The sequence below is a fragment of the Fringilla coelebs genome (genome assembly GCF_963513975.1).
Source record: "Fringilla coelebs genome assembly, chromosome: 4".
In the NCBI taxonomy this organism is placed as follows: Eukaryota; Metazoa; Chordata; class Aves; order Passeriformes; family Fringillidae; genus Fringilla; species Fringilla coelebs.
This window is the reverse complement of record NC_140032.1, coordinates 60,068,588-60,081,306: the sequence shown is the minus strand read 5'-3', so window position 1 is coordinate 60,081,306 and position 12,719 is coordinate 60,068,588. Positions and strand designations below refer to the sequence as shown.

Genomic DNA, 12,719 nt, shown 5'->3' with positions numbered 1-12,719 from the left:
GAAAAATGTGTTGTCTCCCCAAACCTAATAGAGGATCTGGTTTCTTTGCAAGGCCTTTGCCCCTGCAAGAACCCTGACCTTGGTTTGTTTTGCATGTCCAGACTTTCCACCCCAAGATACCCTCAGCAACCACAACCCCCTCTCAGGCTTCCCCACATAGTGTGAGGTCACAGCTGTACAGCTCAAATAAAAACTCTGCTTATCCTTTCTGAAGGCAAGCTTTTGAAGAAACTGCTTTAGGAGCTGCACTTGCAGAAGGAGAGGGAGAGGGGAGGTTGCAGTGCCTGGGTAGGCAGAGCCGTAGGTAGTGTGAGAAGCTCCCTGCATGATGTGGAGAAGGGTTCCATGCTCAAGCACCATGACTGGCTAGATCAAGAGCAAAACCAGCTCCTGCCTGGTATTGTTTTACCTGGATAATTCTCCTGGGATCTTCATTGTACCAGTTACCCAGTGGGACCTGATATCTTCCCCAGCTAACAGTTGTACTCGTGCTGCAACATTTGCATCCCTTACCAGAATTAAATCCCGTGGTGGAAATGTGAATTTCTAGGATTAGAATGTCCTACTAGGCAAATGCTTTACATTTATCCTGGGTGTGTGTGTTGACCACTTAAATGCAAGCAATAGCTTTGGCATTTTTGATAACATAAAAGCCATAGGAGAAGGCTGGAAGGCCAAGCAGTCTGCCAGGACCAAGGGGCTTTTCCATAAGCTCTGGCAGTGTTTCATCATCCAGCATCCGTAGCACATGGCCGTTCAGCTCAATAGACCTGGAGAGGAACAGAGAGACTGTTTGGGCAGCTGTGCTCTGTTTGCCATCGAGTATAAACTGCTCTGGGCCTGAGTGTAAACACTAACTCAGCCCAAAGCCAAACCAAACTTCCCTTGAATGTGTGTACACACACACACACACACACAGAGACATCTGCATCACTCCCACTACAAGGACTCCTTCAGAGTGGTAGCACAAGCACATTTAAAAGTACATTTCTTTCTCTTCCAGTAAGGTCAACAGCTAAACAGGCTTTGAAAAGTACAAATTTAAATTGTTTTTTCTCCTGAAAATATTAATATTCTTTTATGCCCACAGAGCAGATATTTTTCCTGTGGATGCATTCACAATGACAACATCCCACCCACATACAAAGTCTGAACATGTTATTGTAAATCAGAAGCTAGCATTTGGGAGAGCCATATAGCTGTGCTTGTGCAAAAAAAACCCCAACAACAACAAAGCAAAACAGGACTTTAGTAGCTGGTCCAGAACACTGACACCTGCTAGGATAAACTTCCAAATTAACATCTAGTAAATGTCCTTATAACTTATCAAGTTTTCAGCAGCCTGAGTTTAGGAGACTGATTTAACCAAAGTCAGATCTTACAGAAAAAAACCCAGATGAATGAGTGGTAACCTCTTCTTTCCCCTTGCAAATTGAATAAGGTGAGGTTTTAAAGACCACCTAAGCCTACTTACAGTCTTTCCACAGGGACTGGAGGAATTGCAACTTACCTGGAAAGAATATTCTCTTTGCCATAAGGAAGTAAGAGGTACTGATCCACATGCTTGCTTGATAGGTAATCTGGTAGCTCTAAATGTTGGGTGACATTGTAGAGGTTTAAAGCAAACAGTGTCACATCCCCTTCTCTGTACTTTGGGCTGCAAGGCAAGAGGTGATGGTGGGGATCAGAATAATGTGTGACCTTGCACTATCCCAAAAGGCATTTATTGGCCTGGTGGTGGCCACAGGCTATTTCGCCCTTTCTGGAGGCTTACTTGAGGCTGTTTGTGCAGTGGAGGTAGACACGGAGCTTCCTCTTGTTGGCTCCTGCCAGGCTGACCTGCAGCACCTTGGTACCCACCAGCTTCTTGTAGAGCAGTGAGAGCCAGTAGTCCTGGGAGGCACAAAAACACTTGGAAACTTTTGTGTACGTGCCAGGTGCTCCCACGGTGCTTAATCTAACCTTAATTTTGAAGCTCATGTCAAGGGGTTTTCCCCATAGCTTTTTGCTTTACCAAGCTTTTCACATCTACTTAAATTCACACAAACACCATAGCTAAAAGGGAAGCCTTGCCTGTGAGCAGCTGTGTTTAGAAGGTACCTTAGACACATTTTCCCCTTCATATGCAACTCTCAGAGCTCTGTCAGGGAGAGATTGTACTTTCAAACTGCCCTTCTGCAGGGTATGGAGAACTTCGGGACTGAATGCAGGAGTGTGAGCTGCCCTTCCGGCAGGAAAGCTTGTACCTAAGGCACAGGTGCAACACCAGGAAGAAACTCCTAAACTTTAAGCCCTTTAACATTGTACTTTTGAACAGGTATCAGGATTAATTTCTAAATCCGAGTCACAAATGTATCCTTTGATACTCTAGGATGATGCCTCACCAGGGCAATGCCCAGTGCAGACTCATTTTTTCCAGGTCTTTCCTGGCTTTCAGAGAGCTTCTCCCAGCTCATCTGTTGGTCTTTGAGGTTTTCTTAGGAGGAAAACCATTGTGTTTCTCCTCTGACTCACCAGAAGCCCAGGAAATGACTTTTGCTATCAGCCTTCATTCTGAATCCCTCTGCAAGGAAGTGGGGCCTTCTGACACTGATGTGCTTCCTCATTTCTGTGCTAACTACAGCTAATGCACCTGGGTTTGGATTTCTCTGCCTCTGAAGCATTATTGGCTTGGTTAACATCTGTACTGTCTGTAGGTGAGGAAAAGGGCACACAGTTTCAGTCCAAATTAAATCTATTTTAATGAGGGAATGAAAAGCCCAAAGTCACAAGCCTGATGATGCAGCCTCTGGCATAGGAAGCAGCTGAGCAAGTAGGATGGAAATCCCTGTATGCTGGGTTTTCTTTTAGGCTGGCTCTATGACCACAAGTGAAAATCACAATTTGGAAGCAGAAAAATTAGAAGAAAGCTAAAAAGGAAGATGCTGTCCTCTCACCCCAATCTAAGTGCTACTAGTACAAAGAAATGTGCCATATCTGCAAGAACAATGTATAGTTTATATAATGAAGTTTCATCACAGCAAAGTGTATTTCCTAATAAATCAAACTATACTAAATGTATATTTCAATTTAATTATCCTTCAGCCACCATTGTACGATGAATATGCTCATGACCTATAACACTTGAGTGTTGACTTCATGGTGGTCTGGTGGTCTTTTCACACGGAATATAATTGATTTTTATATCTCTTTTCCCTTCTGTTTATAAACTACACGTCACTTAGCCGAGGAGTAGTAAAGCCTAAACAGGCTTGACTAGAAAAACCTTGTGACATCCAGGAGCTTCTATGTACAAACCAGTGCATCGTGTCCCACAAATCAGTTTCTGCTGTGCTGAAGACTGGCTGCACCCCTGCAGTTAGAGTAAATCTCTTGTGTGCATACATATATATGTAATAATACATTAACCTATAGTGGAACATGAGATAACTTTAGGTGCAAGGATACCTGTGACCATCCAAGCAAAAAAAGGTGTTGTTAAAATAGCTGACTTGTCCTTCCACAGCCAGAGTTGCGTATGCAGAGGTGCATTCAGGGGGTGTTTTTTACATACCGGCAAAGGCTCAAAGTTGGCGTCCACCAGGTGATAGGTCCCTGCCCCAAAGAAAACCTGTCTCATTACCACATCAATCCCCTGCCTGGCTGCAAGCCCGAGTTTGTCCAACCACCTGCCAAAAAATGAGGCAAATATCACACAGATGAAAGTGCTGACCTCAACAGTACTCTGTTGCCCCTCTCAAACCAGATCGGGAAGCAGGAAAACAAAACTTAGTGAGTGATGCTAACTTCCTTAAAAGCACACAACTAATTTCAAGCCTTGCATTGATTACATTAAAAAATAATTTCAGCCCACCTCTTGAAGACCAAGTTGGTGGGAGCAGTTGCTCCGTTCCCCTGTTTGTAGGTGGTGGAAACAAGGAGTGACAGCAGTTTCTCCTGAACTGGCCAAGGGTCTGAAGGCCGAGAGAAATCATCACACCAACAACTAGGCTGCCTGTCATTATCAGACTTTGACTTGCTGGCCCACCGCGCCCTGATAAAAAGTCATCATGTCTTACAGGATGGGAAAAAACTGTTCACACTCTCCAGGAAGCCTGAGGAAGCCACATTCCTCCTGTGGGGCAGCCCCATTCAGCTGTCAAAATACATAATTTCCCCACACCTGGGACACAGTACTCACATAAAACCGGCAACATAAGTGTTAGACAATCTGGGAGCTCCTCCTCCATAGGCAGAACTCGTCTCTCCCAGCCACACCTTCTTGTCCGGCACAGTCTGACCAACAATCTGGCCAGCGTGGCATTAAGAAAGAAGAGAAAGAGACGACAGTTAATTTTTAGGCTACTGAAATAAACAAAATTTTGTGTTTTAGCCAAAGGCTTACTTAGGATGTTTACATTTAAGGGATAACACTCTGAGATGGGATGTCACAGAAATTTGGATCAGAAGGGCTGGAAGTAGATTTACATCCCCCCCTGAAAAAAAACCAAACTTGCTAGCCGTGTAAAACAGGACAAACATCACTAAAATCCAGGTCCTGTAGTTCTTCTTGTGCTGAGTAGTGCTATATTCTAAATAACAATGCTGTCAGGATCTCAAAAAAAAAAAAAAAAAAAGCACTGGGGGGATGGAATGACCATAAATTACATCCCTGAGTAATTACTATATCAATAAATGAGAATGTTGTAGATGTGTGATGCACCTGGCATCATGTTTGCTGCATAGCAAACTGTTGAAGCTCATTTATTGTTAGTATCATTAATTTTAATTTTATTTTTTTTAATATACAGTGTCAGCAGAACTCAAGCTTTGAGTATCCCTGTCTATTGCTAATAAGAAGTAGTGCTTTATTTTGGATTCTCTGTTAACCCCTGGAAACTGAACATGGGAATGATTGAACAAGACAAGGCACCTCCATGACTTCATATATGGCTGCAGCAAAGGTGTCCAACACTTCAGGGCTCAAGAAATCCCCCCTTGTTGCACTCTGTCCATTCACATAGTAACTGAAAATCAGGGGAAAAACATAAACAAAATTAGGGAGTAATACCACCAGTGGTACAAAACACCACTGAAAGTTGATTGGTACATTTATCCACAGCATGATTTTTCTGTCCAGCGCTTTTTAATTTTTTGTTTCCAAATGTGTAGGTCTGTCACTTGTATTTAAGGGACTTGAAGATAAAATTATATCATAAAATTATATCAGTGGAGTCAGGATATCACAGAAATTTCCACCAGCAGAAGTAATAGGTTTGTTTGCATCTGTTTATTAAGAATAAGGAAAACATCACCAAGAGCCAGCTTCTGTAAGTCTTCTGTTGAGGAGTCCGACACTCCTGTGTGATTACTTGCTTTACTCTATCAAGTTATATATTAGAAATATCAGCTCACAGCATCTGTCCATCTGCTGGAATATTTTGGCCACTTGGAGGGTGCTGAAATATGGGCATCCCTATGGCATGAAGGTTGCCCTCCACCATGAGCAGAAGAGTTTTTAAGTCGTGTTTGTCCAAATAAATTGGAATGGTGGTTTTTGCAGTTCATCCTGCTATCACTCAGTCTGACCAAAAACAGCTGAAGCCTTCCAGCCACAAGAGGAAGCTAAAACCTGATAATCCTAAATGAGTAAACAACAGCCCAGGAAAGGGAAAGGACATGTTTCATGCCTTTCTAGCAGCTCAAAATACATAGATAATTGATGTATGTACACATCTATATAAAAAATGAGTGCGTACATATTTTCTCACTGTTGTCTGACTGCTGCATGTCATGTCCTGCTTTTGACTCTGGAAAGAAAACTCCCTTTGCATGGAAATGACTTTCAAACATGTGGAGTTCATGGCCCTGGGGCCAGTTTACGCCACTGTCCCCGCGAGCACTTTAAACCTACCAATCAAAGTCACTGCACAGGAGCAAAGGGCCAGGTGCCAGTGCTGTTTGCACTGCCTGTGGGATCTGAGGGTGAGTTACCCATGCAGAGCCTGAAATTACTCCGAGAACAAACTCAAAGGAGCAGGAGGAGCTGCTGGCAATTCTCCATGGACAGGGGTCAGCCAGACCTACAGGCCTTTTTCTTTATATCAAGTAGACATAAATAGAGCAAACAAAATTATCGTCTTGCACGTTACACTCCCTGTGACAAACCCCCACCACTGCTTTTGGGTCTCTACACCAAGCAGACCCTTTGGAGGCTTCAGCATTTCTGTAATATGCTCCCTCAATTCATCTCCTTTCTGAACACAGAACTTTGTGGAGAGGCCCCTGAGAAACTGTTGAAAGGGGCATTTCAGCCCCCCCCCCCCCCCCTTTTCTGTTGAGTTTGATAATTCTGTTCAAATTGACATTTTTTAAAGAAAATGAGGCAGTAAACAGAGTGACAGTGGTATCCAAATGGTACTTACTGGTGCCATGTGACAGAGTCGATCACCTTCCCTCCTGATTTCAGGAAGCTGCAACCAGAGGGAATGGTGGAGGATGGGGGGTTAGCAGTACCAGTCACTCCCACTAGTGCAATGCCATGCACAGCCCTCCCCTCTCCCCACAGCTGCAGTACTGATGGTGAATGCCTGGGGGCCAGACTTGGCACAGCTTTTAAACAGGCTTTGGGCAGCCTGGCTTCCTCAGCAGGTTGCTGGAAGGATGAATTGACCTTTGTATAACATGTGGGTGTTTTTTGGGCTAAAAGTCCTTGTTAGCACAACGCTAGAGCCAGTACTCAATGGGAAAATGTGTGGACCACTGATATACTTCCAGCAGCTGAGTTTTACCTGGCTGAGTAGTCAGGCCTTGAACTCAAGCGTGCAGGTAAAATTATAATTGTCATCTGTCAAGGTAAAAAAAATTGTTCAACCCCCGCCTTAAAGCCTCTTCATGCCTCCTGCATATAGGGGCAGACAAGCCACAATTCTCCACACCAGGGAATGCTGCTGGAACCTCACACCCCTACCTCCTCAGCAGTCTCCGTGTGTGCTTTCGGGGCTGCCCAACATCAGGGCCGTAGAGCTTGGCATGCTGATAGAGGGCATAGTTATTCAGCAGTTGGCGTAAGTGAATGAAATCTTGCCCCAGCTGGAAGCCATCAATGTGGATGCCAGATTTCTTCCTGAAGCTGTTGGGCTCTGAGGAAGACACATGCACATCAACACCCCACTCTATTTCTGGGGCACTAAATAGGGCAGTTCCATTCACATGGGAAGCATGAGTTCCCTAAGGCTTCACCTGATCTGGCGTAGTGTGGGTGAGATATTTGAAGCTGAGCATGAAACCAAAAGCTTGGGGCATACAGTGTGCTGCTCTCCAGCACTCTGTCCTAGCCATAGGTGACATCCTGTACCTTGTGCGGGATCGTTCACCTCATCTCAAAGCCCTGATAGGAGCAGCAAAATCGTCTCAATTTGCTCATTCATTTTGCCTTCTTGTAAAATCCCTCTGCAAATTAAGACCTTAATGTCTCTTTATAAAAGATCACCTTGCCTTGATGTGCCATCATCCAAAATATCCAAAGTTACTAGCCCATACCCTCCGGTGGTACTTTTCTAGGTGACGGCTGGTCTGGCCAACAAGCACTTACCATTCCCAAGTTCCCAGGAGATGTTGTACCTCTGGGAAGCACAGTAGTCCAGCAGTGCCTGGGCATTCGAGCTGTCCCACTGCAAGCCACCTTTCCGCAGCAAGGCATTGAGTCCAAAGATCAGGTGAAACCCTGAGCAGTTTGCAAAGCTGTAGAGAATATCCAGTGTATTTTCTGCACAGAGGAGAAAGGAGGGGTGTTTATCTCAAGGTTAGAGCATGCTAGTTAAGCTCTGGCCAAGCCACAATCTTTACTGCCTGTATTTATTTAGCCTGATGCTGCAGATGTGCCAAACTTTCCCAGCCAGAGACAGAAGACATCAGGCCTCACTACACATCTTGCAAGCTTTGAGAACCTCCCAATCCCTGCAGCTGAATGCTATTAAATGTGGGATAGCAAACAGTAGAAAAAGAGTTCTCTGAATATTTTTCAAAGTGGGTGATATAGTTCTTTTTTCAGTGGTTTCAGCTCCTAATAACCTATGGACCTTTTACTGTGGGGCAGAGAATCCCCCTGTTTAAGTCTTACTTGTAATGGTGGTGTTTTTGTGCTTTTTCCGGTTCTGTTCGGCAAGAATCAGCTTTTCCTGGCTGGGCCATTGGGCTAGCAGCATCTTCTCAGTTGCAGCAAATGCAGGCCTTGAGCCACAAGCCTCTGTAGGGCAGAAGAAGGTTGATAGGAATTAACTCCTCACCTCCACAGCCAGCAAACCCTTGTTCCAGTGAGCTGACAAATCATAGGCTGCAATGCTTGAGTAGCAGGTAAGCCAACCTGGCATGCAATGGTGTGGCAGGAATCATGACCCATCTTGCTGGGGGCAGGAACAGGGCAATGTTTCCTGCACTGGCCATCTCATGCAGGGGAAAGTGCTGACTTCCCCACACGGCTCACTGGCAGGAGCCATAAGACACATTTCCTTGTTTTTTCTTGGCATGCAAACCAGGAACAGGCCATGACCAGAGAGGAAGGCATGAGCCAGAGTCACAAGAAGTGGCTACTTAGCAATGTGCTATGAGGGAAAAGTACCACTTGACTTCAAAACTGAGCATCACCGATTGTACAGTAATGTAGGATTGCACAATTGTGCTATGTGCCACAGGAATATACAGGATTTTTTTCGTCTGAAACACCTCTTGACGCTTTTGCTAAGTTCAAAGAGAAAATACCAAGCTCAAGCAGTTGACAGAGGTCCATCAGGTTTACATTTGTCCTGTCAAACAGCAGGAGGGCAAGGCTGCACCCCCAGCCACGCGGGAGAAGGATTGAACACTTTGTTCTCCTCAGGTTATTTCTTCCATCTATTCCTTAATTTTCATAATGAAGCCATATCTTCTGAGCTGAACTTGATCATCTCCCAGACAGTGAGGGAACTCCTCAGATTGCTGCAGGGAGCAGAGGGCAGCAAAGGGAGAGTCTCAGGAGATGTCAGAGAGGATACAGGTTCCCCTACATCCTTTCTCAATTTCCCACAGCTGGCACAGCTCTTCCCACAAACCATGCTGAAAGTCCACAGATCTCCTCTCCATGGATGATAGCAATACTGAGACTGTGTAGGGCCCCCAGTGCTGCTGCTGTGCCCTTGCAGCATCCTCAGCCTGCGTCAAAGACCCTCCAAAACCTAGGATGGTTTCAAGTCTAACAAGTTGATGCCCACTTTACCTTGCTGTGCCTGAAATTCCCAGAGGATTTTTTCTTCTGAAGTTGAATCCTTGTTGGGATCAAAGATAAGAAAGTCTGTGTCAGTGCCACCAAACCTCAGGAAACCTGGGGACAAGGCCGTTGCCAGGGTACGCAGCTTGGAATTGCTGAGGAGAGAATGCCAAGAAATAGAAAACCACTATATTTATGCAGACTGTGTAGAGGGTAAACATGGCAAGCACTTTGAGGAACATGCTGTAGTAGGTGACCTGAGGCTACCCAGTAGCCTCAAGGAATTCCTGGTGGCTTACTGGGATCTGCATTCCAGCCCTCTGCAAGACAGATGCTGATGGCCAAGTGAGCCAGGAGAGGGTCTAATGGGCAACAAGGGGAGAACATACCTAAGGGAACATCAGCAGGGAGCCAAATGCTGGGGGCAAAGTAAGGCAAAACTTTAAAACAATCTTGTTTTTTTTCATCCTAAACATCCTCCTTCCCTAGATTTTTTGGTTCTGTTTGTGCAACACCAACATAAATGTCCTGTGAGAATTTGAGCGCAAAACTGACTTTACATCATCAGCCCCAACTTCCATCACAACTGCCAAAGCAATTGCCTTTGTACCCAAGGAGATTAAGAGTCCCTGCTGGGACAGGTGTTAACTTTATCAAAGCAGGCGTACAAAAGAACTGTGACTTGCTCACATCCCATGTTGGATGTGCAGCACCTCACATCCCATGCAGGATGTGCAGCACTGACAGCCAGCCTTCTCTGGGGGAAGACACAAGGCTTTGGAGGGCACTGGACATGTTAGTTGCTATCTGCTCCGTGGTGACAAACAGCAGATTAGAGGCCACCAAATACTTCCTACTCCTCATGGTGGCAGGGCTGGCCTCAGGCTGAACCCCCAAGGTGTGAAGATGGGGCTGGGTGTTGCAGGTCTGAGCACTTTCCAGTAAAGCTGGACACCTTTCTCACCAGCTCAGTGAAGACAAAATGTGCAAGTAGTGGGAAAGCAGGACTGGAGGATCCGCACGTTTTTTGAACACTTTCACGGATGGTGATCCCACCATCTGCTTCCCTGTGCAGCCTGTTCCAATGCATCTCAGTGAAGAAATTTTTCTTAATATCCAATCTGGCGTTCCCCTGGTACAACTTGAGGCTGTTTCCTCTCATCCAGTCAGTTGTTAGCTGGAAGAGACTGACCCACACCTCACTACAACCTCCTTTCCAGTGCTTGCGGAGGGGGATATGGACACCCTGAAGCCTCCATTTCTCGAGGGCAAACAACGGCAATTCCGTCCGTTTCCTTCTTCTTTTTTTTTTCCTGCTAGAAAAGCAGCTCCTCTACCAGGTTTATTCCTGAGGCTGAGCTTTCCCTGCATCCCCCCATGACAGTCCCTCCTTCTCCGTGCACAAACTGGGCCGGCGCGTCTCGCACCTGGGGAAGGTACCGCCTTCTGCCCTGGGAGGACGGAATTAGTGAACCCCGAAGCAGACGGGATCCAGCAGCCCCTCCCCGACCCGATTTCTAGGGGTGAGGGACTCCCCGTTCCCCCCAGCTCGCTCCGCAGCGCGTTTACCGGGATGTCCCGCTCCTCCCCCCGAAGACCCTTTCTCCTTTGCCCGGCTGGACGAGAGGCGGCTCACCTGAGCAAGGCGACATAGCGCGGGTCCCGGGCGAGGCTGGCATCCAGGGTGAGGGAGAGGAAAGCCGGGCTCACCTCCCCTCGGGGGCTGTCCCGGAGCCCCAGCCGCAGCATCGCCGCCCGATGCCCCTCGGCCAGTGCCGGCAGCAGCAGCAGCAGGAGAGGCAGCAGCGGCAGCGGCATCCTCCGCTCCTGTCCCGCCGCGCTGACACCGCCGGCGCCACCCCCGAGGAGCTCGGAGGGCGGGTCCGGGGCTGCAACGCTCCTCTCCCCGCCGGGAAGAACCGCGCTGGCGTGAGCACGACCTTCCTCACCCTCTGGAAGAGCTGCAACAGCATCTTCGAGCCTCAAATCAGCAGCAAGACACCCGACACCCGGCGTTACCCAAACGCCTCAACCATTACAAAATGAACCTGTGTTTACAGCTGGTTCCTTTCCTGCTCACACCTTCGCAGCCTTGCAGCCGCCTCCTCCAACATCCCGCCCTCCCGGGAGGCCCTGGGCATTTCCGTGTACAGCCAGAGGGCTGGAAAATGTCTACAGGACTGAACGCTGCCTCTCCAGGGCTGGCATGTCAGCCTGGCACCCCGTCTGCGGCCTTCACTGCGGGAACCGACTGCCAGCAGCACACAGGCCTGTCAGGCTGAAACCTGACTGTTGCAACAGTCCCTACTGTTGGAACGAGTGTTTGTCCTAATTGCAGAGGAATGAAACTTGGAATTACTGTTACAAAAAGGTTTCTGCGTGTGCCCCCTAGGTGCTCCCTGCAGACTCCAGTCCGTACTGAAACTCCTTCTTTGGCAGCAGCTGACCTTGCCGGGGAGGCCTGTCAGGGAAGAGCCAGCTGCAGCCATGGAGCAGGTATGGCTTAGTGTCACGGAATGGCTTGGGCTATTCCAAACCCTACAGCGTGGGCAGGGATGCCTCCCACTAGACCAGGTTGCTCTAAGCCCCATCCAGCCTGGCCTTGAACACTTCCACAAATGAGGTGTACACAGCTTCTCCGGGCAACCTTTGCCAGTGCATCACCACCCTCACAGTAAAGAATTTCTTTGTAACATTGATCCTAAACTGACCCTCCTTCAGCTTAAGGCCATTCCTCTCTTGTCCTAGCATTCCATGCCCTTGTAAAAAGCTCTTCTCCAGCTCTCTTGTCATCCCTTCAGGTACTGGAAATTGCCTGGAGCCTTCTCCTCTCCAGGCTGAACAACTCCAACTCTCTCAGCTTCTCTTCAAAGGAGAGTTGTTCCAGCCCCCTGATCACCTTTGTGGCTTCCTGACAGGTCCAAATTCTTCTTGTTTTGGGGGGCCCAGGGCTGGATGCAGTATCAGAGATGGAATCTGGAGTAGAGGAGGACAGTCACCTCCCCTGACCTACTGCCCACTCTTCCTTTGATGCAACCCAGAATACAATTTGCTTCCTGGGCTGCAAGAACTTTTCTAAGTTTCTATGCACACTACTGAAACATTTGCAGAATTTTTAAACAACTACATTTAACACCACCATTACATTTCCCACCTGCACCAATTAATCCTGAAGCATCCATATTTCTTAGGAAGTTTGTTTTGAAAATGGCTGTCTACTTGAACAGGCTGCAAATCTGTTACTTTATTCAGGTGCAGAGCTTCCCACACACACGGAAGTTGGGGCATTAATCTGTGGCTAAAGTGCTTGCCTGCCTGGCCCTTCCTGTTCCTGCTTGCTCTACATTTTTGTACTATTAAGTAACTCTCCACCGGAACTAGAAGAACTTGACCAAATTAACTCTGGTCTTGATAAGCACATCCATGACCCTGCCAAAAAGGAAACATCAGTGACACTTCTGACTGTCTCAGTATCTTAGTCAGGGTAATGCTTCCC

At 47.1% G+C, this 12,719-nt stretch overlaps 1 protein-coding gene across 1 annotated transcript; it reads right to left on the bottom strand.

The window, feature by feature from the left end:
* Nucleotides 1-496: 496 nt before the first annotated feature.
* On the bottom strand, nt 497-10,983 carry HPSE (heparanase). Its single transcript, XM_084204969.1, has 12 exons — nt 10,860-10,983; nt 9,233-9,378; nt 8,102-8,227; nt 7,574-7,747; nt 6,950-7,121; nt 6,405-6,452; nt 4,913-5,006; nt 4,181-4,287; nt 3,554-3,668; nt 1,775-1,893; nt 1,511-1,657; nt 497-770 (listed from the first exon to the last, which is right to left on the bottom strand). Exons 1-12 carry the CDS (start codon nt 10,970-10,972, stop codon nt 611-613), a joined length of 1,521 nt encoding a protein of 506 aa, XP_084061095.1. The 5' UTR covers nt 10,973-10,983; the 3' UTR covers nt 497-610.
* Between the last annotated feature and the right edge of the window lie 1,736 nt (nt 10,984-12,719).

Bases quoted from the DNA above. Each gene is read 5' to 3' on its own strand.
- HPSE (XM_084204969.1), bottom strand. From the start codon at position 10,972: ATGCTGCGGCTGGGGCTCCGGGACAGCCCCCGAGGGGAGGTGAGCCCG. The intron at 9,379-10,859 runs GTGAGCCGCCTC...TTCTCTCCTCAG, and splicing joins CGCTATGTCGCCTTGCTCAG to CAATTCCAAGCTGCGTACCC. The intron at 7,122-7,573 runs GTAAGTGCTTGT...TGTCTTCCTCAG, and splicing joins CTCCTGGGAACTTGGGAATG to AGCCCAACAGCTTCAGGAAG.